The sequence below is a fragment of the Hemiscyllium ocellatum genome, chromosome 25 (genome assembly GCF_020745735.1).
Source record: "Hemiscyllium ocellatum isolate sHemOce1 chromosome 25, sHemOce1.pat.X.cur, whole genome shotgun sequence".
Classification (NCBI taxonomy): domain Eukaryota; kingdom Metazoa; phylum Chordata; class Chondrichthyes; order Orectolobiformes; family Hemiscylliidae; genus Hemiscyllium; species Hemiscyllium ocellatum.
Window position 1 is genome coordinate 5,439,929 of NC_083425.1, and position 24,196 is coordinate 5,464,124.

At 40.3% G+C, this 24,196-nt stretch overlaps 1 protein-coding gene across 8 annotated transcripts; it reads right to left on the reverse strand.

Annotated features, from left to right (window-relative positions):
- Positions 1-43: 43 nt before the first annotated feature.
- Positions 44-22,906, reverse strand: LOC132827907 (BUB3-interacting and GLEBS motif-containing protein ZNF207-like). 8 transcript variants are annotated; one of them, XM_060844701.1, is made up of 12 exons: positions 22,741-22,906; positions 21,459-21,585; positions 17,612-17,750; positions 15,452-15,625; positions 13,637-13,712; positions 13,003-13,073; positions 10,431-10,579; positions 10,052-10,156; positions 9,349-9,591; positions 9,018-9,180; positions 7,429-7,485; positions 44-1,012 (listed from the first exon to the last, which is right to left on the reverse strand). In XM_060844701.1, exons 1-12 carry the CDS (start codon positions 22,779-22,781, stop codon positions 843-845), a joined length of 1,515 nt encoding a protein of 504 aa, XP_060700684.1. In that variant the 5' UTR covers positions 22,782-22,906; the 3' UTR covers positions 44-842. The 8 variants fall into 8 exon arrangements, with proteins under 8 accessions (XP_060700684.1, XP_060700683.1, XP_060700688.1 ...); XM_060844700.1 differs by having other exon boundaries at positions 12,970-13,073; XM_060844705.1 differs by lacking the exon at positions 10,052-10,156.
- Between the last annotated feature and the right edge of the window lie 1,290 nt (positions 22,907-24,196).

The following is a 24,196-nucleotide window of genomic DNA, read 5'->3' on the forward strand; positions in this document are numbered from 1 at the left end:
ACCTTGAAGCAGTGATCCATAGCTGGTCATGAATAAAGCAACATTAATGTTTCCATCAAGTTTTATTACAATGAGCTTTACAACAATACAGAAATTAAGAAATCAGGTACGACCTATTCAGGTTCTAAATGGTCTCTTTGAACCCTGGATACGAGGTACGTCGAACAGTTACATAATCAAAACTCAACTGAACACAAATTTGGTGCTGCAACAAGCAATTACACCAGAAGCCCTCACCAAACAATGTTGGGGACAGTAAAGTCCAACAGCACTTAGAGTGCTGCGAAGGCCTCACTTTTGTTTTTAATACAAAAGCAAATTTTAATTTACAGAACTTGCCTTTAAAGGTGGTACTGTATGTTCATGTAACTCCAGCGCCTTCAATATTTTTTATTATATAAATGGACCATATTTATTATACTTCACTTCTAAAAACCTAGATGAAACATGAGAGAAGAAGCTATACAACATGAATTGCAATTACATGGGGACTCAGGTGGGAAGGGTGGGGCAGAAGGGGGAGAAGAGGAAGGAGGGGGAGGGGGAGAAGAGGAGGGAGAGGGAGGGGAAGAGGTGGTTTAGAGGGAGGGGGAATTGGGAAGGGCACTCATCAAGATTTTGCTTTCAAGAATATTCTTTCGTTTCCCCGCTACTGAGATCAAACAACAGCACGTCCCAGGGTTTTGCACGTTTTTGTGGTCATCATTAGCAGACAGAAGAGGTTTACCAGGTTTTTCTTTAAAAAAAAGTTAAAGTCACTTATATTCACTGAAGCTTGTCTAGTTAACAGCAAGTTGAGAAAAGGTTGAATCTCCAAACCTATTAACGTAGGTACACCAGCTTCAGTAGCGACCCCCTTGTGACATTACAGGGGGCCTCATTCCTGACATTCCCATTGGTGGCCGAGGGGGTCCGCCTTGGTAAGGGGGCACCATTGGAGGTCCCTGTCCATACGGAGGCATGCCACCTGGGAGGTAGCCTGGCATGCCCTGTGGCGGACCACCATACTGACCTGAGAACAGAAGAGAATATTAATATAAACACCTGTCAAGCTGCTAAATTTGACTTTTTCAAATTCTGCTTGAACTCTACACCTTTTAGCCAATTGGCAATGTTAATGCACTACAGTTTCATATTCTCACTATAGATAACCCAGGATATTTTAGTTCAGACAGACAAGGCAGAAAACATTGTCTGGGGCTGTCTATTGGCCCTCCAAAAGTAGTGAAAATATAATGGAAGGCAGCACACAATAAGGATAAAACTGTAATCATGGGTGACTTCAATCTCTCTTGACTTAACAAACCAAACTAGCAGTGATTTTATGAATGACAATTCTCTGCAGTGAGAACATGATTCTTTAGACCAATACATTAAGGAACCAAAACTATCTAGAGTGTGGTACTGCGCAAACAAGAAAGGATTAACTCATTTTAGTCCCTTGAGAAATAGTGACTACATATGATAGAGTTCCTAATTAAGACGGAGATAGATGTAGGCAAATCCGAATAACAATCTAAATAAAGGGAAGCTATGAAGTACAAGTTGGCAGGAAGGGATTCGGGAACCTAATGAAAAGGACTGGCAGTGGATAGGCATTGGTCAATAAGTAAATAACGTGCCTGAATTACAACAGTTATTCATTCCTGTCTGACAAAAAAAGGAAAAAAGGTGGCTGAAAACTTATAAATAGATTAGGGACAGTATTAGATCCAATACAGAAGGCATACAAAATTGCGAGAAAAGCAGCAGCATGCTTAAGGATTGGAAGCATTTTAGAATACAAAAAAAAAGACAAAAGCTTGATCAAGAAGGGAACGTAAGTGGAATGTACGATTGAAGGAAGCATAAAACGGACTACATAAGCTTTTATAAATGTGAAAAATAAATAATTAAAAGTCAAATGTTATAATCAGAAACAAGAGAAATTATAAGGAACAAAAAAGGGCAGAAAAATGGAACACTTAAGGAAGTTAAGATCCAGTGAGAGAGGGATTAAAGGAAATCAGTTTTAGTACAAAAATATGCTAGGGACGTTAATGAGATAGAAGACTGAAATCATATGCCCTGAAAATCTAACTCCCAGAGGAAATTACCGTAGAAATATTAGAAGCACTGGTAGTCAATATGGCTTTGTGCGTGGGAAATCATGTCTCACAAACTTAAAGACTGAGTTTTTTTGAAGAAGTAACAAAGAAGATTGATGAGGGCAGAGCAGTAGATGTGATCTATATGGACTTCAGTAAGGCATTCGACAAGGTTCCCCAAGGGAGACTGATCAGCAAGGTTAGATCTCATGGAATACAGGGAGAACTAGCCATTTGGATACAGAACTGGCTCAAAGGTAGAAGACAAAGGGTGGTGGGGGAGAGTTGTTTTTCAGACTGGAGGCCTGTGACCAGTGGAGTGCCAATAGGATCGGGGCTGGGCCCTCTACTTTTTGTCATTTACATAAATGATTTGGATGTGAGCACAAGAAGTAGTTAGTAAGTTTGCAGATGACACCAAAATTGGAGGTGTATTGGACAGCGAAGAGGGTTACCTCAGATTACAACAGGATCTGGACCAGATGGGCCAATGGGCTGAAAAGTGGCAGATGGAGTTTAATTCAGACAAATGCAAATCTTAGCAGGACCTATACACTTAATGGTAAGGTCTTAGGGAGTACTGCTGAACAAAAATACCTTGGAGCACAAGTTCATTGCTCCTTGAAAGTGGAGTCACAGTTAGATAGGATACTGAAGGCAGCGTTTGGTATGCTTTATTGGTCAGAGTATTGAGTACAAGAGTTGGGAGGTCATGTTGCGGCTGTACAAGACATTAGTAAGGCCACTGTTGGAATATTGTGTGCAATTCTGATCTCCTTCCTATTGGAAAGATGTTGTGAAACTTGAAAGGGTTCAGAAAGGAATTACAAGGATGTTGCCAGGGTTGGAAGATTTGAGCTACAGGGAGAGGCTGAACAGGCTGGGGCTGTTTGCCCTTGAGAGTCGGAGGCTGAGGGGATAGAGGTTTACAAAATTATGAGGGGCATGGTTAGAATAAATAGACAAAGTCTTTTCCCTGGAGTCGGGGAGTCCAGAACTAGACGGCATAGGTTTCAGGTGAGAGGATAAAGATATAAAAGAGATCGAAGGGGCAACTGTTTCACGCAGAGGGTGGTAAGTGTGTGGAATGTGCTGCCAGAGGATGTGGTGCAGGCTGGCACAACTACAACACTTAAGAGGCATTTAGATGGGTATATGAATAGGAAGGGTTTGGAGGGATATAGGTCGGGTGCTGGCAGGTGGGACTAGATTGAGTTGGGATAGCCGGTCAGCATGGAATGGTTGGACCATAGGGTCTGTTTCCATGCTGTACATCTCTACGACTCTACGGTAGTGGTAAGGGAAAGTGCTCGTGTCAACTATAAAAGATTTAACAGCAGAGCACTTGGAAACCAATGAGGGGATTGGGCTGAATCATCCTGGATGTATGAAAGGGAAATCATGCTTGACAAATCCATTTTTTGAGAATGCTAGGGTGGCGGTTGCTCTCGCTACGGAGGAAGTGCAACAGAAGTTTACCAGCTTGCTGTGCTGAATGGTAGCATCGGCCTACTGAGAGAGACTGGATTAGTTAAGAACTACATCTACTGGAATTTAGAAACACTTTGGTGGTGTGGAAGGGGAGAAGAGATCTCGAAAACAAAACTTCTGAGACTACTAGACAGGGTAAATGCAGGAAGGGAATCTAGAACAATGGGTTACAGTCTTAGGATGCAGGGTAGTTCTTATAGGGCCAAGCAATTTCCCAGAACGTGGGAAGTCTGTGGGATGCTCTGCCATTGAAAGCATTAAATTCACAAGGAGATAGATATAACTAGATGTGATAAAATGCAGAGCCGATAAGAGCAAGTCAAACAGCAGAGCTGGAGAGTCAACATTTCAATTCTGATGAAGGGTCCCAACCTGAAACAAACTTTTCTGCTCTTCTGATGCTGCTTTTTCCTGCTCTGCACTTTATCGACTCTGACTTTCCAGTATCTGCAGTCCTCACCACCGCTAGATAGACACAACTAGAACAATGGGACATGGAGCCAACTAAGGGAGCAGGCTTCTTGGATCTGGTCATGGATAATGAGGCAGGTTTTTAAATGACCAGAGTTAAAAAAAACCCACTTAGAATTAGTAATTGTAATACTGTAGCACAGAATTTATTTTTCAGATATAGTATGAGAAACTTGATCTGGAAACAAGTGCATTTCACTTAAATAAAAGAATTACAATGAATTGAAGAAAGAGTTAGCTAAAGTGAACTGGGAGAATAGATTAGCAGGAATAACAGTAAGCAAGCAGTGGCAGACACTGAAGGAGGTAATTCATGACACTCAGCAAAAATAGGAAGGAACCAAGGAAGTGAAGGAAAGTTTAAAGTTGAAAGGCATATAAAAGGAAGTAAAAAGTCAGTGATAGCCCCAAAGACTGAGGCAAATTCAGAAACCAACAAAGGACTACCAAAAAAAAGACAAATTAAACTGAGAGGAAGCTAGCGATAAATAAAAAATGAGTTTCTTTTAATAATATAAAAAGCAACAGTGAGGTCAAAGTGAACACAGACCTCTTAGAAAATGAATCGGTGGCGGCGGCTAAGAGGAACAAGGAAACAGCAGAGGGGAGTTAAACAGACATTTCGCATTTGCCTTTATGGCAGAAGATACTTCAAAGATTCTATTAATACAAAGAATAGAATGGAGGAAGGTAGCCACAAACTAGTATTCGACAAGCTAATGGTGCTAAAGGCAGGTAAATACCCTGGCTTTGACGGCTTTTATTCTAGGATCCTAAAAGAGACAGCAACAGAGATAGTGGATGCATTGGTTGTAACTCTCCAAAAGTCATTGGATTCTGTCAAAGTACCAGGGGTTGAAAAACTTTTAATATGACACCCCTATTCAAAAAGGCAAGGAGTCCAAAAATGGATAGCTCTAGGCTAATTAGCCAAAAAATGTATTGTTGGAAAAACGATTGAATCAATTAGTAAGGGCGTAATAGCTGAACATTTGGAAATTCATAATCTAAATCAAGTACAGTCAACATGGCTTTCTGAAAGGGAAATGGTGCCCAACTAATTTAAGAATTTTGAGGAAGTCTCAACCAAAGCGGATAGAGGGGAAATCAGTGGATATGTTGTATTTGGACTTCCAGAAGGCATTTGATGAGGCTCCTTTTAAAAGATTAAGTCATAAGAGTCCATGGCGTCCAGGGTAGGATATTGGCATGAACAGAGAATTGACTAATGGTCAGGAAACTGCCAATCGAATAAGGGGCTATTTTTCAGATTGGCAACCATAATCAGTAGCGTTCCATAGGGACAATGCTTGAACCACAACTATTTACAATAAATGTTGATGACTTGGAGGAAGGAAGTGAAAATACTATAGCCAAATTCGCAGATAACATCAGTGAAAAGGCAGTTTGAGAGAGGAATATTTACACCATACAAAGAAATATTAATAGGTTAAGAGGGCAAACAGAGTATAACTTAGGAAAATATGTTGTTAATTTGGAAGGGAGAACTAGAGAGCAAAATTAGATTAGATTACTTACAGTGTGGCCCTTCAGCTCAACAAGTCCACACCGACCCTCCGAAGTGCAAACCACCCAGACCCATTCCCCTACCTTTACCCCTTCACCTAACACTATGGGCAATTTAGCATGGCCAATTCACCTAACCTGCACATCTCTGGACTGTGGGAGGAAACCGGAGCACCTGGAGGAAACCCATGCAGACACGGGAAGAATGTGCAAACTCCACACAGTCGCCTGAGGCGGGAATTGAACCCAGGTCTCAGGCGCTGTGAGGCAGCAGTGCTAACCACTGTGCCACCATGCTGCTCACAAAAATATTACGCCAATGGAGAAAAACTGCAGCAAGTTCCAACACAAAAGGACAGAGATACCTCCACATGAAGCACAAAGCTAGCACACAGGTGCAGCAGGTATTCAAAGTTTATTGGAATTTTGGCCCTTATTTCAAGGGGGTTGGAGCATAAGAGTAAAGAAATCTTGCTGCAACTGTGCAAGGTACTGATGAGAGCAAATCTTGAGTTTTAAGTGCTGTTTTGGTGTCCTGATTTAAAGGAATAACATCATTTCATTGGAGGAAGTTCAGAGAAAGTTCACTCAGATGATCCCTGGGATGGAGGGATTGTCATATGAGCAAAGGCTAAATAGGTTGGGATTAAATTTGCTAAGGGTAAGGGGTGATCGCATTGAAACACAATTCTTAAGGGGTAAGACAAAGCAAATACTTAGTGAATGTTTCATGAGAATGTCTTCGGAGCCACAGAGCTGTGGAGGCAGAGTCCTCGAGTATATTTAAGGTGGAGATAGATTTCTGATCAGTAGGGGAAACATGAGGGTTATGGGGATAGGGCAGTAAACTGGATATGAGGAGTGCCAGAACAGCCATGATCCTATACAGCAGCGGAGCAGATTCAATGCACCAAATGGCCTACTCCTGTTTGTATTTTCTATGCCCCAAGCTTCCACTGGTGGCAGTCATCCTCTAAAAGTCTACAGATTTGGTTTTGGCGACTCTTCTACAAAGTGGAAGATGGTAATTAAAATGGAGGAATAGTTTTACAAATAGAATTGCAGATCAGAAACCATAAAATCATTTGTGGAGAAAATACTGGAGTTTATTATAAGATACATAACAACAGAACACTTGGAAAGTATTAACAGGATTGGACAAAGCCAACATGGGTTTAGGAAAGGCAAGTCAAGTGTAACAAATCTATTGCGGTCTTTTGAGGATGTAATTAGATTAATAGATAAGGGAGAATCAATGACGTGATGCATCTCGATTTTCAGGCAGGTTTTGATACAGTATAAGTGTAATATATTGGTTATGGATTGAGAATTCTGACATGAAAAAGTGGATCATTTTCCTGGTGGCTGGCAGTAAGTAATGAAATATCACAAGGATCAGCGTTTGGGTCCCAGCCATTCACAATGGGGGGCACAAAAAGCAGCACTCTCAAGTTTGCTGATGTCAAAACTACTGGGCTGAGTGTTGAGGAGAGAGAAAAGAGGCTTCAAGATGATTTAGACTAGTTGAGTGGGCAACAATCAGTAGACAAACAACCAAGGCTAAACATGAAGTTATAAACTTTAGTGTGAAAACAAAGACAGAAAATCATTTAAACGGTGACACACTGGGAAACGTGGATGCACAAAAGGATCTGGGTCTCCTTGTACACCAAAACAGACAGCCATGTAGATCAAGCAATTAGAAAGGTAAATGGTACATTGACCTTCATTTCAAGAGGTTTTGCGTTCAGAAATAGTCTCATTTAATGCAGTTACACAAGGCCTTGATGAGACCACACCTGGAATATCGTGCACAGATGTGGTCTCCCCGCCCAATAAAGATAATACTTGCCATAGAGGGAGTGCAGCGGACGTTCACGAGGCTGAAACCGGGGGTGGCAGGACTGTCCTATGAGGAGAGATTGGTTTAGAAGAATGAGCGATCTGATTCAAACGTATAAAATTCTAACAGGGCTTGACAAACTGGATGCAGGGAGGACTTTTCCCTGGCTGGGGAGTCTAGCATCGAGGACACAGTCTCATAATATTAAGTAGGCCATTTAGGATCAAGATGAGGAAAAATGCCTTCACGCAAAGGGTTGTTCCCGTTGGGGAATTCTCTACTACAGAAGGCTATGGAGGCCAAATCGCTGATTATATTCAAACAAGATACAGACATGTGCTTAGATTTTAAAGCTTCGAGGAATAGGGAGAGCAAGTAGGAACATGGCATTTGGTCAAGAGGATTAGCCACGATTCTACCGAATGGTGCAGCAGACTCAGAGGGCTGGATAGCTATTCTTGTACCTAATTTCTAGGTTTCACTTTAGGCCACTTCGCCCCACAGCCTGATCTGCCATTTAATCAAAACTAATCTAATTATAGCCTCAACTGACAGATCCTTAAAAAATGTTTACATCAAACATCTGTCTAACACAAGCTCAAATACAATCATCCAGCCTCCATTGAAGTTGCTGCTATCCTCTCTCAAATGGGAGGAAATTCTAGCCAAATATGATTCAATATTGACATTCTAAAGATTTTGGTAAACACTTGCTTGACGGGGAAAACGTTTAGGGATACGTGGAATGGGCATGCAAGGGATTTAATGAATAGCTCTACCAACAAATCACAGAAACAAAAAAAGAACAGAAGCAATAGTCAATTCTATCCTTTAAACTTACTCCACCATTCAGTATGATCATGGGTGATCATCCAACTCAACAGCCTGTTCTCACTTTCCCCCATATCCATTGATCCCTTTAACCCAAATGGTTAACTCCTTTATCAAATCTTCATCTTTGGCCTCAATTGTTTTCCATGGTATCAAATTCTACAGACTCACTGAACAGTTATTTCAGTCCTGAACAGTTTATTCGTATCTTTGGACTGTCACCCTTGGCTCTGGACTCCCTTGCCATCCCGAACATCCTTCTTGCATCCACCCTATCTAGCCCTATTAGAATTCTATAGGTTTCTGAAATTCCTCCACCCCCCACCAATTCATCTGAACCCAAGTGAATATATTCTAACCGATGTAAATTCTCCTCATTCATCAGTTCTGCCACCCCAGAAATCTGAGAGGAAATTGCCCACAACAGTATTCAAAGCTGTATATCTGTTTTGCAGAGGAAATAGTCACAGGAGATTCTCTCATTCATTGATCTCAGAACTCTTATTTAGGTTTTCACACTAGACATCAATTCAATGCCATTTAAATAATTACATCACCACCTTGTACAAGGTGCATATAGTCATGGCACACAGTGAACCCAGCATAAATAAAAAGGTTCACAAAAGAGTAACCAGCTATTGAGGTCATATATATGGGTGCAAGATTAACAAAGGCCCCAGAACCACTGAGCAATTTTATGCTTATTTGTAACAAATATAACTAAACCACATTACTAGAATCTACAAAAAAGCAGAAAGCTTTTTAACCTGGAGGTGGCATTGGAGGTCTCATTGCTGGTTGCTGAGGCGGTATTCCTTGCTGTGGTGGTATCATGCCACCCATTGGCCCAACTGGTGGTGGCCCCAGGGGTGTCTGGCCTTGCCGAGGGATGTTACGCTGGTACTTTGGAAACTGAGCTCGCCTTTCCTCCTAAGCGGCAGATAAAAGAAAATTGCACAAGTGCATTAGTTTTCTTTAAAGCGATATAAGTTTAAAACCCATTACTTTTTTAAAAAATATCAGTCTGGCACACAAGTTAAATCCAGTTAAGACAAAAGGATTTTGTTTCAATGTTTGAAAAATGACTTACACACTTACCAGTGATATATCCTCATCTGGATGGATCAACTTACTAGTTGCACTAGTTGTGGTTAGAGTGGCAGGCTTACTAGTTACAGGGATGGTTGGTTTAGCTGTAGAACTGCTTGACGTGCTGGTAGCAGTAGCTGTTGACTGCGTGTATGCTGGGAATGTGGGCTTTGGAGGTTCTGCAGTAGTAGCAGGCGTGCTGTTGAGGGGTTTAAAATCCGTACCCACAGGTCCAGAAACAGATTGCTGGCTCTGTTGAACGAACACCACAAGTTAGATTAATTGCATATCCCAAAATAAAAATCAAAACCAAGCCACAAGCAAAGCGGTTTAATTTTCATAAAAAACATGCTATTCTAAAAATGCAGGTTTACAAGTTTCAATTGTACTGACAATTCAGATTAAGTATCCTCAGAAGCATTAGAGGAACCAAAAAAAGTGAAATTTAGAATAAATAGCTCAATTTAAACTGGCAAACCTTCAGCAGTATCTGCAGATATAAAGCTGCCGGATGTGTATTTGTGATTGCTTTTTATATAGAAATGCTAACTCTACAAAGTAGTACAGCACACTACACCAGATTAGCATTGCACAGCCCATACACACTCCAAAAGCCTCTAAAGCTAGTTTATAGCATGCTCAAGAATTATTCTGGCAAGTGAAGCACTGTGAATTAGTCTAACACCAGAATTGATGGAATCTGCCTGCGTACTTGTGCTGCACTAGGAAACAGAGGTTTAGAGGAAGTTGAGAGATTTGCCGAATTTGATGAAGCTGTTGTGGAGGCTGTAGTTGTGCTCGAAACACGAGTCCCCATCTGAAGCATAAAAAGAGCAGACAATGAAAATCCTCATCAGCTGCCAGTACTCTACACTATAAGGGTGACTGTCAGAAATTAAATGCATTAAAACCTAGTGGCACTTAAATTTCCTATTAAACAGTTTACAGAGAACCCTGAATACTTGTAGACCTCATCTAGACCAGATAGAGACTAAAGTTATTTACACATCAGGAAACAGTCATGGTGCACTGATATTTCACAGGTAAACAAGATATTCCAACACTGATAATGCCCATTAACACGTGCTTACTTGGCCGGCACTGGGGAAGAGTGGCTTTGCAATGGGAGGCTGTGGACTAGGTCCAGGTAATGGTGCTCGACTGGGTAAACCAGGTGGAACCACCGGCTGCGACTGGGTCATTGATGGTCCACCTGGACGTGGAACAGGCGGTGGCATACCTGGAATGATACAAGAAAACTATTAGAAAGAAATCAATCAAGACTTAAAGCCTTGCAAAATAGTTAAGGTGCAATCTAGAACTTCAATTAATTGCTACAAAATACTTACTAAATACAAAGAATACTGTTCAGAAATCCAAGTTCATTTGACTCAATTTACTTACTTACTCACCAACAACCATCACTGATTTATATGGAGACTGTAAATGGTCACCAGACATTGAATATTCTGCATCAGTAGTGTCTTCAAATATTTATCAGGATAGATAAAGCTCAGAATTTATTATCAATTACAGTGGAAGAAATTAGATGAACTGAGGAACAGAAATCTTACAAAATTTAGAATTAGTGGTCCTTTAAGCCTGTTCTGTCATTCAATGTCATGGCTGACTTTCCTATTTAGTACCCTGTTCCCACTTTCTCCTCATACTTTTTGATTCCCTTATCTCTAAGAAACTCTTCCTGAAAACACTAATATTCAAATGTAGATAATAGGTGCAAAAGTATAAGAACATGAGGTGAAGAGTTTAGAGTTTAATTTACAGGGGCAAATAAAAAAATAGGCTAAATTGGCAGAGAATGTTGGCAAAGTTGCAGTTGTTGTATCAGCAGAGTGCAGTATTTGACTCGTTAATGTAGAAATATCAAGTAGAGCTTTGAAAACTCAATTATAGGATAAATGCCATATTCATTGCAGGGGAGGCAATAAATAGTAGAATTATGAAGAAAGTTGAAAATTAAAATTCGTTCAAGTGAAATGTTGTTGTGAAGACCAGCATTTATTGCCCATTTCCAATTATCCTAGAGAAAATGGTGAGCTATCTTTTTGAATTAATGCATGCCATATGGTCGAGATACAGCCAATGCTGTACATGAGGGAGTTCCATGATTTTAGCACAATTACAGAGGCAATGGTGATAGTTTCAAGCCAGGATGATATGTGACTTGAAGGGAAACTTGCAGACTGTGATGCTCCCATATACCTGGGTAACCTCCCTTGTCCTTTCACACAGCAATGACTGAAAGTTGAAAGGTGCTGTCAAAGTACACTGAATTCCTGCAGTGTATTTAAGATAACCACTGTGTACTAGTGGGAAGCAAGTGAATTATTAAGGTGATGAATGAGCTGCCAATCAAGTACTGGTTTATCCTGGATAAAAGGCTTCCCAAACCACATACAAACTGACAAAAGACTAAACAATTAATCTACTGACTTCTTGCTGGTGCCAGGAATGCCTGCGAATTTAATAGTCAACATACCCACTGAAGAATTCCCAGTGCCTGACCTGCTCTTATAACCACACTATTTAAAATGCTGGTTACACAAGAATTTGATTAATAACAACCCCTGAGGATTTTCATGTGGTGGCAACGTAGTGAGGGCAATCCTGTTGTATGTCATGCATTGATTGTCAGTGTTTGGTACTTAATTGACAAGCAAAATCTGCAACACACTTTAGTCCAAGCTTGAATGGTGGCTGGGTCTTCTTGTATGCAGGCATTGGTATGCAGCGAATCACTACTTGAGGAGTTGCAAATAGTAGTGAAAACAATTTATTTCCACTTCTGACCTTATGGATGAGGGAAGGTCATTGATGAAACAGCTGAAGACAGTTACAGTTAAAGACATTTGCGAGGATTTGTGGTACAAAGAGAATGCCCATACCTCTGGAATAGGAGGCCAGGGTTCAAGTCCCACCTGTTATTACAATAGACTTCATCTGATTGGTTGCACAACATTTTTTATTGGTGCTTTTTCCAGGTAGGGAACAATCATTTGGACTTGTTAATTACTCACGCTCAATTCTCTGTCCAACTGGTTTAGAAGTTTGAGATTTTTTTCTGACATAAGGTGCTTTCTTTTAAAAATTAAAATACCATTGGATCTTCTGTGGCATCACTCAAGTCTAGACAAGCTGTATTTTCCTTAAAGTGGATTAGTACTGCTATAGCAGTGGATAGAGGGACCTGCATGTACATCAAATGGTAGAAGACAGAAGCCACAGGCTCAACTGTAACTAAATAGTGCCCCCATTAAAGATTACCAGACACCTAGAAAATGTATTATGTGGATTTTATGTCTAATTCTATGATTTCACAGTAATTGGTATAAAGACAGGATTATTTTTTAAAAATTGTTTTACAAAATGATTTTACATAATTTACTGGTCACGAAGTTATTAAAGGCAGATATGAGACATTTAGGTGAGCATATGCAAGTAGAAATGCAGCATGTACAAAAAGCATCTCTCTTTCAAAGAGAAATTATTTGCTACCAAAGCTAAATTTGATTAATCATATCAATATATGGAAATAAGTGCTTTGGGACATAACAGTACATTTATGTATTGCTCTAAATAACTTGATGCCAAGGTTCTCTGCATACAGACCTAAATTGCTGCCAACTGTTTTCAAATACCCACCAGGATGCATGCCTGGCATCATGGGTGGCATTCCAGGTCCTGGAGGCATCATTCCACCCATGGGCATCATCCTGTTATAACAAGGAGTAAACATAAATCATATTTCAAAATCAAGATTGAATATAAAGATAAGGACTCAGTGATGCTTAGGAAGTACAGACATCAACAATGCAATTTAGATTTTGGGGGCTAAAACTGCCTTTGCATACCAGGTTAAGGTGAATGGCAGTGGGAAGCCAGCCAGAGTTATTGTATCTGATTTCTATCAGCGCCTGTAGCTGAAACTGCATCTATTTCACACAACTTTGGGTCAAAACCCACTGGTAAATAATGGGCAATTTGGAAAGACATCAAAGTAACTCACATGGAACCCATAAAGTTAAGGCAGAAAACAGATCAGAACTTCCTTTAAATGGAAATTCATTTCTCACAATTCACAAATTTAAATCATTTTGAGCAAACATCAGGCAGTTAGAAATCTGGATTTGAGGAAGCATCATTTCCCAACTTAATGCTGGGAAGCAGGGGTAATGAGAGCCTAGCGAGCTCATCTTATATCACACAATTAATATACAAAGACAAGACCAGGACATAAGAGCAAACTCGTGCCATTAAATAAGTTGAGAACACTAACCCTGGAGGCATTCCTGGCATTACTGGTGGCATTCCTGGCATCATGGGAGGAACACCTGGGACCACTGGTGGCATCCCTGAAAAAAATAAATGCAGCCGTATAAAGACTAAATTCACAAACAATCCTGGAACACTCCGATCAAGGAATGTGCCTGATGTCAAAGAAAATGCTGTCCCTTAGGTCCCTTTTATATCTTTCCCCTCTCACCCTAAACCTATGCCTTCTAGATCAGGACTCACCCACCCCAGGGAAAGGACTTTGTCTATTTACCCTATCCATGCCTCTCGCAATTTTGTAAACCTCTATAAAGTCAACCCGCAGCCTCAAGACACTCCGTGGAAAACAGCGCCAGCCTATTTGTCCACTCCCTACAGCTCAAATCCTCCAACTCTGGTAAAATCCTTGTAAATCTTCTGAGCACATCCTTCCGATAGGAAGAACAGAACTGAACACGATATTCTAAAAGTGACCTAACCAATATCTTGTACAGCCACAACATGATCTCCCAACTCCTATACTCAATGCTCTGACCAATAAAGGAAAGCATACCAAACACCTTCTTCACTATCCTATCTACCTGCAACTCCACTTTCAAGGAGCTATGAACTTGCACTCCAAGGTCTCTTTGTCCAGCAACACTCTCTAGGACCTAACCATTAACTGTATAAGTCCTGTTAAGATTTGCTTTCCCAAAATGCAGCACCTCACATTTATCTAAATGAAACTCCTTCTGCCACTCCTCAGTCCATTGGGCCATCTGACCAAAATCCCATGGTAATCTGAGGTAACCTTCTTCACTGTCCACTACACATCTAATTTTGGTGTCTTCTGCAAATCTACTAACTATATCTATGTCACATCCAAATTATTTACATAAATGATGAACAGTGGTGGACCCAGTACCGATCGTTGTGTCACAGCACAGGTCACAGGCCTCCAGGGTGAAAATCAACCCTCCGACTTCCAATTTTGAACCAGTTCTGTGTGCAAATAGATAGTTCTCCCTACATTCCATGAGACCTAACCTTGCTAACCAGTCTCCCATGAGGAACCTAGTCAAATGCCTAACCAAAGTCCACATAGATCACAACTACTCTGCCCTCAATCTTTGTTACTTATTCAAAACACTCAATCAAGTTTGAGAGACATGATTTCCCACGCACATAGTCATGTTGACTATCACTAATCAGTCCTTCACCTTCCAAATACATGTAAATCCTGTCTATCAGGATTCCCGCCAACAATCTGCCCACCACCGATATCAGGCTCACCGATCTATAGTTCCCCGGCTTCTCCTTACCACCCTTCTTAAATAGTGGCACCATATTAGCCAAACCCCAGACTTTCAGCACATCACCAGTGACTATCGATGATAGAAATATCTAAGCAAAGAGCCCAGCAATCACTTCCCTAGGTTCCCACAGAGTTCTAGGGTATACCTTACCAGATGCTAAGCATTTATCTACTTTTATGCGTTTCAAGACATCCAGCACTGCCTCCTTTGTAGTATGGACATTTTTCAAGATGTCACCATCTATTTCCCCACATTCTATTCCTTTCCTGTCCTTCTCCATAGTAAACACTGATCCAAAAATACTCGTCAGCGTAGACTTGGCTGGCTAAATGGTTTCTTTCCACACTTTAGGGATTCTATTGTTCTAACCCACAATACACGTCTGCTAAATTAGTAAAATTAAACACATGCTTTCTTTTGCCCAATGGAACCAAAAGTAAATACAGCAGGACAAGCTCAATCATCTCACTTCTGTCAAGCAAAGCAGGGGTTCTAAGGAGGAATAAAATAGATTGTGTCACCTGGAGGAATTCCAGGTGCACCCGATACAGGGTGTATGCTTGACTGGTTCATACTCGAAACAAAATTCTGTGGTTGCTGCATCCCTTGCTGTTGGTACGAAGTCCCAGCTTCTGCATCGTCATCATCAAACTCATCAGAATCATCATCTTTCTGCTTCTTTTTTTGACTTTCCGCTAGTGAAAAATACAAATGTTTGAACACTTGCATTTTAAAGCAGCTTGGAAGGAAGTTCAGCACAACACATTTGTAATCAGCTTTAATCTGTCCACAAATATTTTCTTTTATCATTCTCCAGTAGACATCTTTATACGACGGAATTAATGAAAGGTAGACAACATGGGTGACCATTCAATACAGACAACATGGACAGTGTCCCCCAAATGGTTCACAGATACGTGGTGTGGTACGGTAGCACAGTGGTTAGCACTGCTGCCTCTCAGCACCAGAGACTGACTGTGTGGAGTTTGCACATTCACCCCATGTCTGTGTGGATTTCCTCCGGGTGCTCCAGTTTCCTCCCACAGTCCAAAGATGTGCAGGTCAGGTGAATTGGCCATGCTAAATTGCCTGTAGTGTTAGGTGAAGAGGTAAATGTAGGGGTATGGGTGGATTGCGCTTCGGTGGGTCGGTGTGGACTTGTTGGGCCGAACTAAGTAATCTAATCTAAATAACATAACAGACTAAACTTTGTTTTATTATAGTGCATTTACAGCAAAACTTCCAACCATTATGACTATTTATGCCTCTCTTCAATGTTAAAAGACCCAAGACAGCACTTCCATCCCGACCTACTCTTAGCAAATTCCATGAAGTTCAAAAGCTAAACCCATGGGAACTCCTAGCCTTTGTAGCCTCGTGCCACATTACAGAATGAAATTATCCATTCAATGTACAGCCCTACATTTGAAATTCCACATTGAAAGATATCCAATTAATTCAAGATCAGTTAAATACATATGGTTCACACTAAGTAAGCCAGAGTGATGTAGTCTCACTGGCTATTCAAAGAGTTTCCATTCTGGATCATTAGTCAGTGATCATAGTGAAAAAGTGCAAAAGTGTTCATGATTGAAACTGGACCACATTCAGCTAATGGCCTTTCTCATTCACTTGGGCAAGATAGAATGCTGGTGAGATTGATAGAGCATTTGAAACCATCCCTCACAAAAGAAAGACAAATAGGAGTCAAAGAAAATCACAACTCAACACAATTTACTGTTTTTAATCAAACTCCATAATCTACAAGAAGTGTAATTTGTTACTTTCTTTACCAGCCTGAACAAATTATATTAAAAAAATTTTCAATTCACTCAGTGCAAACAGTTATGTAAATACAACTTATGAATGGAATATCATAAGGCGATTCACAGAAGCACAAAACAAAGTTACATCAAGCCATCCAAGGAGATATTACTGGTGACAAAATGCTTGGTCAAAAATTAAGCTTTAACGAGTGTCTTAAAGGAGAAGCCAGGTACTGAGGAAATTTTAGACATCAGAGGCATTACCTTCCAGATTAGACATTTAAAGATTCCAAAGTAGAAGATTCCATGCGTACCACAAGGTTAGGGGAGTTCTCCCTATATCATAGTCAACATTACACCTCAACAGGTATCACCAAAAATAAGACTACCTGATTTATTATTTAACTGCACACAAATGGTTTTGAGGGGGTAATGCAAATATATATGACCTGATTTGTTTTCCCCATCTGTCTACAGAATAGTTCAGTGTCACAAGGCAATTGTCACCTCAATGATTCAGTTTATCCATGAGATGATTCAAGTGGTAATTTAAAAAGGGAGAAAGCACTCAGATTCTCATTCTCAATTTTTGCCCCGAAATGTCTGAGGGGAGAAAACCTAAGGCAAAGTATACACGGTCAAATATGCTAACAGCATTCACTTTCAAGACTCCACAGGAATAATAAACTTCCTGACACTAACAAAAGTGATTCATTCTCCTTACAACTTGCTGATTGTGCTTTTCTCCCCCCATCCCAACTTGAAATAAGACTTTATTCTAGTTGGCACTGGAACAAACGTCTTTTCTTGCTTGGGAAAAGCACTTGTGGAAACAATGGCGGAGTCTTCATGCCATGAGAGATAATAGAAACTTACTTTAACATTAAATTGATAAGAGAATATGATACTATTCACCTTGAGTCTTTTGTTCAAGCAATCGTCTCCTTTCTTCCATATCCTTTTCGGGAATCCCTTCCATTCCATAGATTTCTAATTCAATATCTGTCCTTCCTGGGATTGCATTTGGGACAGCATCTATCGTTTCCTTATGAACCTATGCACGACAAAAAGTCACAAATTTCAAATGTTGCTGAGACAATGTACTAAGAATACCAAGGGTACAAAAGATTTTTAATGCATTGAATCAATTATCATGAATTGAAATAACACACAAACTGCAGAACTAGCCTAGGACTGAGAAAGAAACATGACTAATAATTTTATCATCAAATGAGGATATCTGACTCAAAGATTGATCCAAGTAGTTCAGTCTTTAACATGCTACATTTTCTCACGCGCATATTGCCCCATCTCTGTTCCAAACTAAAATCCAGAAATTCATGTTTAGAGGTTCTCATTGGCTTGACCAAAACCAGTATTATTTTGAACAGCTATCATGTTGTCCCCTTAAACATTTCTCAAAAGCAAGCCTCAATTTCCTTACCTAATTTAAATGCTTAGTCACTCTAAGGCTTTGGCAGCCTTCATAAAGTGTGATGTCTGGGAATTAGACACAGTTATCAGTATAAGGTTCAGAGACTAAATGAGTCCCGAAAAATTTTACTGTCTCTTGTCCTTCCAAAGATGGCTAATGTTGCAAATCACATGATGTAATAAATCCCCTATCCGCAAAAATTACAAATTTGCCAATCTGTGCCAAAAATCTAAGTAACAAAATTCAATGGGCAAAATTTCTAGCCTTCTTTTAACTGAACTCTTTACTCTCAAATTTCATCATTCACAGGGATTCTCAGGAACTGAACGCTCGTGAATCCAGAGGACTGCACAAGCAGCAAATTTAACTAATGCTCAACTAACTGTTGGATTTGGTGATGACATTTAATGAGGAACGCATCAACCAAGTTAATTAAAATGAAACAGGGTCTGTTTCATCTCAACTTGTTTGGAATCAGGTATGTGCAGCAAAAAATCCAACTCATTTATTTCAAACTTCTTCAGATTGTTTTAAAGTGAAATGCAAATTTCACATTCAACCACCAATCTTAATCACTTTATCACAAGGTGACAATGTGCTTGCTTTGAATCTAGTAAAATTTCCAGTGACAAAATAAGACCAGAGTAAAATAAAACACATTCAAGACATGGGATCTTGTGTTTTAAAAGAAAAATAAATTTCTATATTCTATGCTCAGCATCAAAATCTCTCAGATGAGTTAAACAATGATTCTTTCTGGACAATCCAACTATCATAGAATTTCAATCACTCATTTTAGCACTAGGGTTTTTCCACATGAGAATCTCTTAATGCTAAAGGTCTGTAATAGTTACATACTATTAGAAATAGACCTGACATCAAGGATATAAGTGACGTACTTCAGCCAGGATACAGATTAGCAATAACATTCTGTAGTCATTGAATTGGCAAATCTATGAACAAGAAAAGTTAGTAACTTATGGACATTTGGCCCCCATTCCTATTAACCAAGATAAACTACATATATCATACAATAATACCAAAGTATCTGTACATTTTTTGGAATTATTAAAATAATAAAAACACAACAAAGGTTGAGAGGTGACTTAAGCGAGACATGTAAGATAATCAGAGGGTTAGATAGGGTGGACAGTGAGAACCTTTATCCTTGGATGGTGAAGGCCAACAGAGGGGACGTTCTGCCCACAACAGTAGTAGACTCGCTGATGTTAAAGGGCATTTAAATGTGCATTGGACATACATATGGATAATAATGGAATGGTGCAGGTTAGATGAACTTAAGATTAATTTCATACGTCGGCGCAACATTGTGGGGCAAAGGGCCTGCACTGCACTAACATTCTACATTCTAACAACATTTAAAAAGTAGATATTTCCCACATTAAGCATGCTCATTTATAGATCCTGTATGCTGAACTACACAAATTATACATTTCTTGCCAGGTAGATTGGTTCTGGTCATCAACAATTTAAGTGAGGCTTATTTGGTTGTATGTTGAAACATAATGGAAGGTTGAATTGATTTACCATAAGAAATTTTGATTAACTCAAATTTAGCCAAAGTCCTGCCCTGTTAGGAAAACTCAAGCTGGGGGGGGCAAGAGAGAGAAAGGAATCATTTCTACAACTTCCTTCCCATTCATCTGTCTCCAGTTATACTGGACAATTTATAATCCAAGCATCTTGTTTGATGTTAGGCCAAGTGCCTGGCCCCATCTCCACTCTTTTTTCCCCTCAGATATATCAAACTAACTTTAAACACGTGTTGAGGTAACAAACAGTGAACTTGTTGAATGCAAAGTTGCAAACTGATGTTATACTGAATGCAGTTTGCTTATTAACAAACTTAGTTTACTTCGGTGGGATTGGAATTAGATACTTGCAATCAAATGTGCACTAGGGACAACTGATTACAATTATCCTGTACCAAACTTTCAAAAAAATAGAAACTGCAGTTTCAAAAAAAAAAGAAACTGCAGCTTTAACCACACTTGTCTTTGTAAATGAACAAGATTAGATCAACAAACCCTGTGGTCTATTACAATGTGACCTGTTCCTATAGTAACTAGTTTAAAATCGGAAATGAGCATTACAATACTCAATGTAGGCAAATATTCAACTTAATATCATTTCCATTACCTAAGTGTCCATAGTGCTCATTAAAGCCACTAGCAAGCTGGACTATTTGCCACCTCAGAATGTGAACTGTTTCAAATCCAGCAAATACCAACCAAATTTCATGCTCAAGGACAAATATCACATTCAGAGTTTACATTTCATAATATCAGACAGGAACAACAATTGGGTTAAAGTGGCACTGAAATGAGAAAAAGTCAGTCTACAGGAATCTTTTCTTAAAGATTTTAATCAGAGATCTCTGAATTAAAACGTAACAGTAAAAGTATTCAAAATAATCTACAAAGGGAGATTCAGAACACGACAAAACACCACATAATTCTGATACATAGACGACAGCACTAAGTCATTTAAGACAATTACACAACCCTACACAGTGCCTGCTTGTCAACTGGGAAGTCTATTCTGATGCAAAAGTTTATTTATAATGAAAGGAAGTCTCAACGTCCTGTTTAAAACATACTTATTCTGTTTCACACCCTTCCACTGGACTCAGACGGTAAAAAGGCAGTTCTCAAAGACTCTCCCCAAATATCACTTTAAACTCTTAAAAGTTGCTTCAACATGCCCACAAACAGTTAAAGTATCCAATTTACTGGTGCGACATCAGTCTATTCAGAGAAAAGTGCACAATTGGAAAATCAAGGGAGGCTATTCCGACAATTTATGCAAAAAGATTTGTTTTGTTTGCGCTTTAACACTTACTATGCAGAAACAAACATTTACTAGAAGTAATTTACTAGAACTTTTCAGAAGTAATGAGGCATAAAAATCTAGAAATAAAATGTTCAACCCTGATTCTTTTTATGCTCAGTTCAGTTAATGTTCAATTCGATTACCTCATTGACTATATTCAGTAACTGAAAATGTGTTGCTGGAAAAGCGCTGCAGATCAGGCAGCATCCAAGGAGCAGAATCGACATTTCGGGCATGAGGCATTCTTCAGGAATCATGCCCAATACGTCAATTCTCCTGCTCCTTGGATGCTGCCTGACCTGCTGCACTTTTCCAGCGACACATTTTCAGCTCTGATCTCCAGCATCTGCAGTCCTCACTTTCTCCTATATTCAATAACTGCAAATTTAAAAATTTACATAAATATAGGGAATTTTTAGTGTTACTTCAACTAAAATAATCTTAAATATGTTGGCACATTAACCAGTAAGATACCTGCATGCAGTGAATAGCAAGACCGGGACCTGTGTACAACTTTTTATGACATATGTGACATTTGAAATGTTTGGCTTTCTGGTGCTGGATAAGGATCTTCTCATCATCAAAGTCTCTGTTACAGTACCTGGACATCTGTGGTCAAGGAAATGGAAACAAAAAGAAATAGAATACGAACACACTATGCAGACAAAAATAGTCACTCCAGGGCGGCACGGTGGCACAGTGGTTAGCACTGCTGCCTGACAGCGCCAGGGACCTGGGTTCAATTCCTGCCTCAGGCGACTGACTGTGCAAAATCCACACATTCTCCCCGTGTCTGCGTGGGTTTCCTCCGGGTGCTCCGGTTTCCTCCCACAGTCCAAAGATGTGCGGGTCAGGTGAATTGGCCATGCTAAATTGCCCGTAGTGTAAGGTAAGGGGTATGTGTAGGGGTATGGGTGGGTTGCGCTTCGGCGGGTCGGTGTGGACTTGTTGGGCCGAAGGGCCTGTTTCCACACTAAGTAATCTAATCTAATCCAAATGAAGTTACCATGTAACCATTACACTTCAGATTGGCAGCCCATCTAAACGGCCGCATCTTTACTTAGAAATCTCCCATTTTATCTTTGTTTTTAAACGACAATATGAAGTTCAAAATAAAAACAAGAGTTTTTTGAGGAAAGCGTTAGAAGGTACTGTTAACATGAAGATTTGCCATTCCACACACGAATCGCTATCCTAGCTTTTGTTTTAAAACAAGCAGCAGTTCTTTCGGCCGTGGCCATCGGGGATAAAGTCAAGACTGAGTTATCCTGAACTGAGCAAGGAGGAAAAACAAACCATGACGCCATTTTACAGAGTGAAAACATAGGCGGCTTCTTCCTGATGAAGGGCTTATGCTCGAAACGTCGAATTCCCTATTCCCGAGATGCTGCCTGGCCTGCTGTGCTTTGACCAGCAACACATTTTCAGCTGTGATCTCCAGCATCCGCAGACCTCATTTTTTACTCGAAGATTCTTCCCACAGTCACCTAAACTGCACATGGTCACCTCTCCCTAACTCTCCTCCGCCCCAAACACACCAGTCGCTTACGTTGCTGGTTATAACCACAGTCCCATTTCATTATTGTCTAGTTTCCCCGGGAATCAGGGTCGAGAGACCGCCTCATAAGGCCCCCAGTCCGCACCCCCCCCAAATCTCCTGCAGAGGCCCGGTCGCCTTCCTCGTCTTTGTGTCTCTGCGGCCTGCCACTGTCTAATGGCGGCCGCAAAGAGCGAGGCTACACAGCACTAAGGATACCAGCACCACGGCTTCATCTGCTTCTTCTTCTTTCGGCCCATCCTGTTGGGCTACCTGTGGGGGCGAAAGGAAGAAAGAAAACGAGAAACGACTCCGCGATTTGAAAACAACACGCTCGCTCGCTCCGCCACCGCCGCCGCAGCAACAGCCAAACAAAATGGCGCCCGCCCTCAACCGCCCCACCTCCCAACATCCGCTCCTCTGATTGGACACTGCTACAGCGGCCGTTACTAAGGCAGCAGAGTTAAAACTAGGTGTGCAGAGATTACCCCAAGACAGACTGAAATTCCTCAAATATTAAAAATCACACAACACCAGGTTTAATTGGAAGCACACTAGCTTTCGGAGCGACGCTCCTTCATTCACAACCACCTGATGAAAGAGCGTCGCTCCGAAAGCTAGTGTTAAACCTGATGGATTATAACCTGGTGTTGTGTGATTTTTAACTTTGTACACCCCATTCCAACACCGGCATCTCCAAATCAAATATTCCACATTGGCAAGGGGAGGGACACAGTCTGAAAGTTACTCAAATATTCCACATTGGCAAGGGGAGGGATACAGACTGAAAGTTACTCAAATATTCCACATTGGCAAGGGAAGGGATACAGACTGAAAATTACTCAAATATTCCACATTGGCAAGGGAAGGGATACTGACTGAAAATTACTCAAATATTCCACATTGGCAAGGGGAGAGATACTGACTGAAAATTACTCAAATATTCCACATTGGCAAGGGGAGAGATACTGACTGAAAATTACTCAAATATTCCACATTGGCAAGGGGAGGGATACAGACTGAAAGTTACTCAAATATTCCACATTGGCAAGGGGAGAGATACAGACTGAAAATTACTCAAATATTCCACATTGGCAAGGGGAGGGATACAGACTGAAAGTTACTCAAATATTCCACATTGGCAAGGGGAGAGATACAGACTGAAAATTACTCAAATATTCCACATTGGCAAGGGGAGGGATACTGACTGAAAATTACTCAAATATTCCACATTGGCAAGGGGAGAGATACTGACTGAAAATTACTCAAATATTCCACATTGGCAAGGGGAGAGATACTGACTGAAAATTACTCAAATATTCCACATTGGCAAGGGGAGAGATACTGACTGAAAATTACTCAAATATTCCACATTGGCAAGGGGAGAGATACTGACTGAAAATTACTCAAATATTCCACATTGGCAAGGGGAGGGATACAGACTGAAAATTACTCAAATATTCCACATTGGCAAGGGGAGGGATACAGACTGAAAGTTACTCAAATATTCCACATTGGCAAGGGAAGGGATACTGACTGAAAATTACTCAAATATTCCACATTGGCAAGGGGAGAGATACTGACTGAAAATTACTCAAATATTCCACATTGGCAAGGGGAGGGATACAGACTGAAAATTACTCAAATATTCCACATTGGCAAGGGGAGAGATACT

What these genes read in the sequence shown, in the direction of transcription:
- LOC132827907 (XM_060844700.1), bottom strand. Translation starts at nt 22,781, where the DNA reads ATGGGCCGAAAGAAGAAGAAGCAGATGAAGCCGTGGTGCTG. An exon ending in CAGATGAAGCCGTGGTGCTG is followed by an intron (nt 21,586 to 22,740) that starts GTATCCTTAGTG and finishes ACAGATGTCCAG; the next exon opens with GTACTGTAACAGAGACTTTG. An exon ending in ACCTCCAATGCCACCTCCAG is followed by an intron (nt 7,486 to 9,017) that starts GTTAAAAAGCTT and finishes CTCTCCTCATAG; the next exon opens with GACAGTCCTGCCACCCCCGG.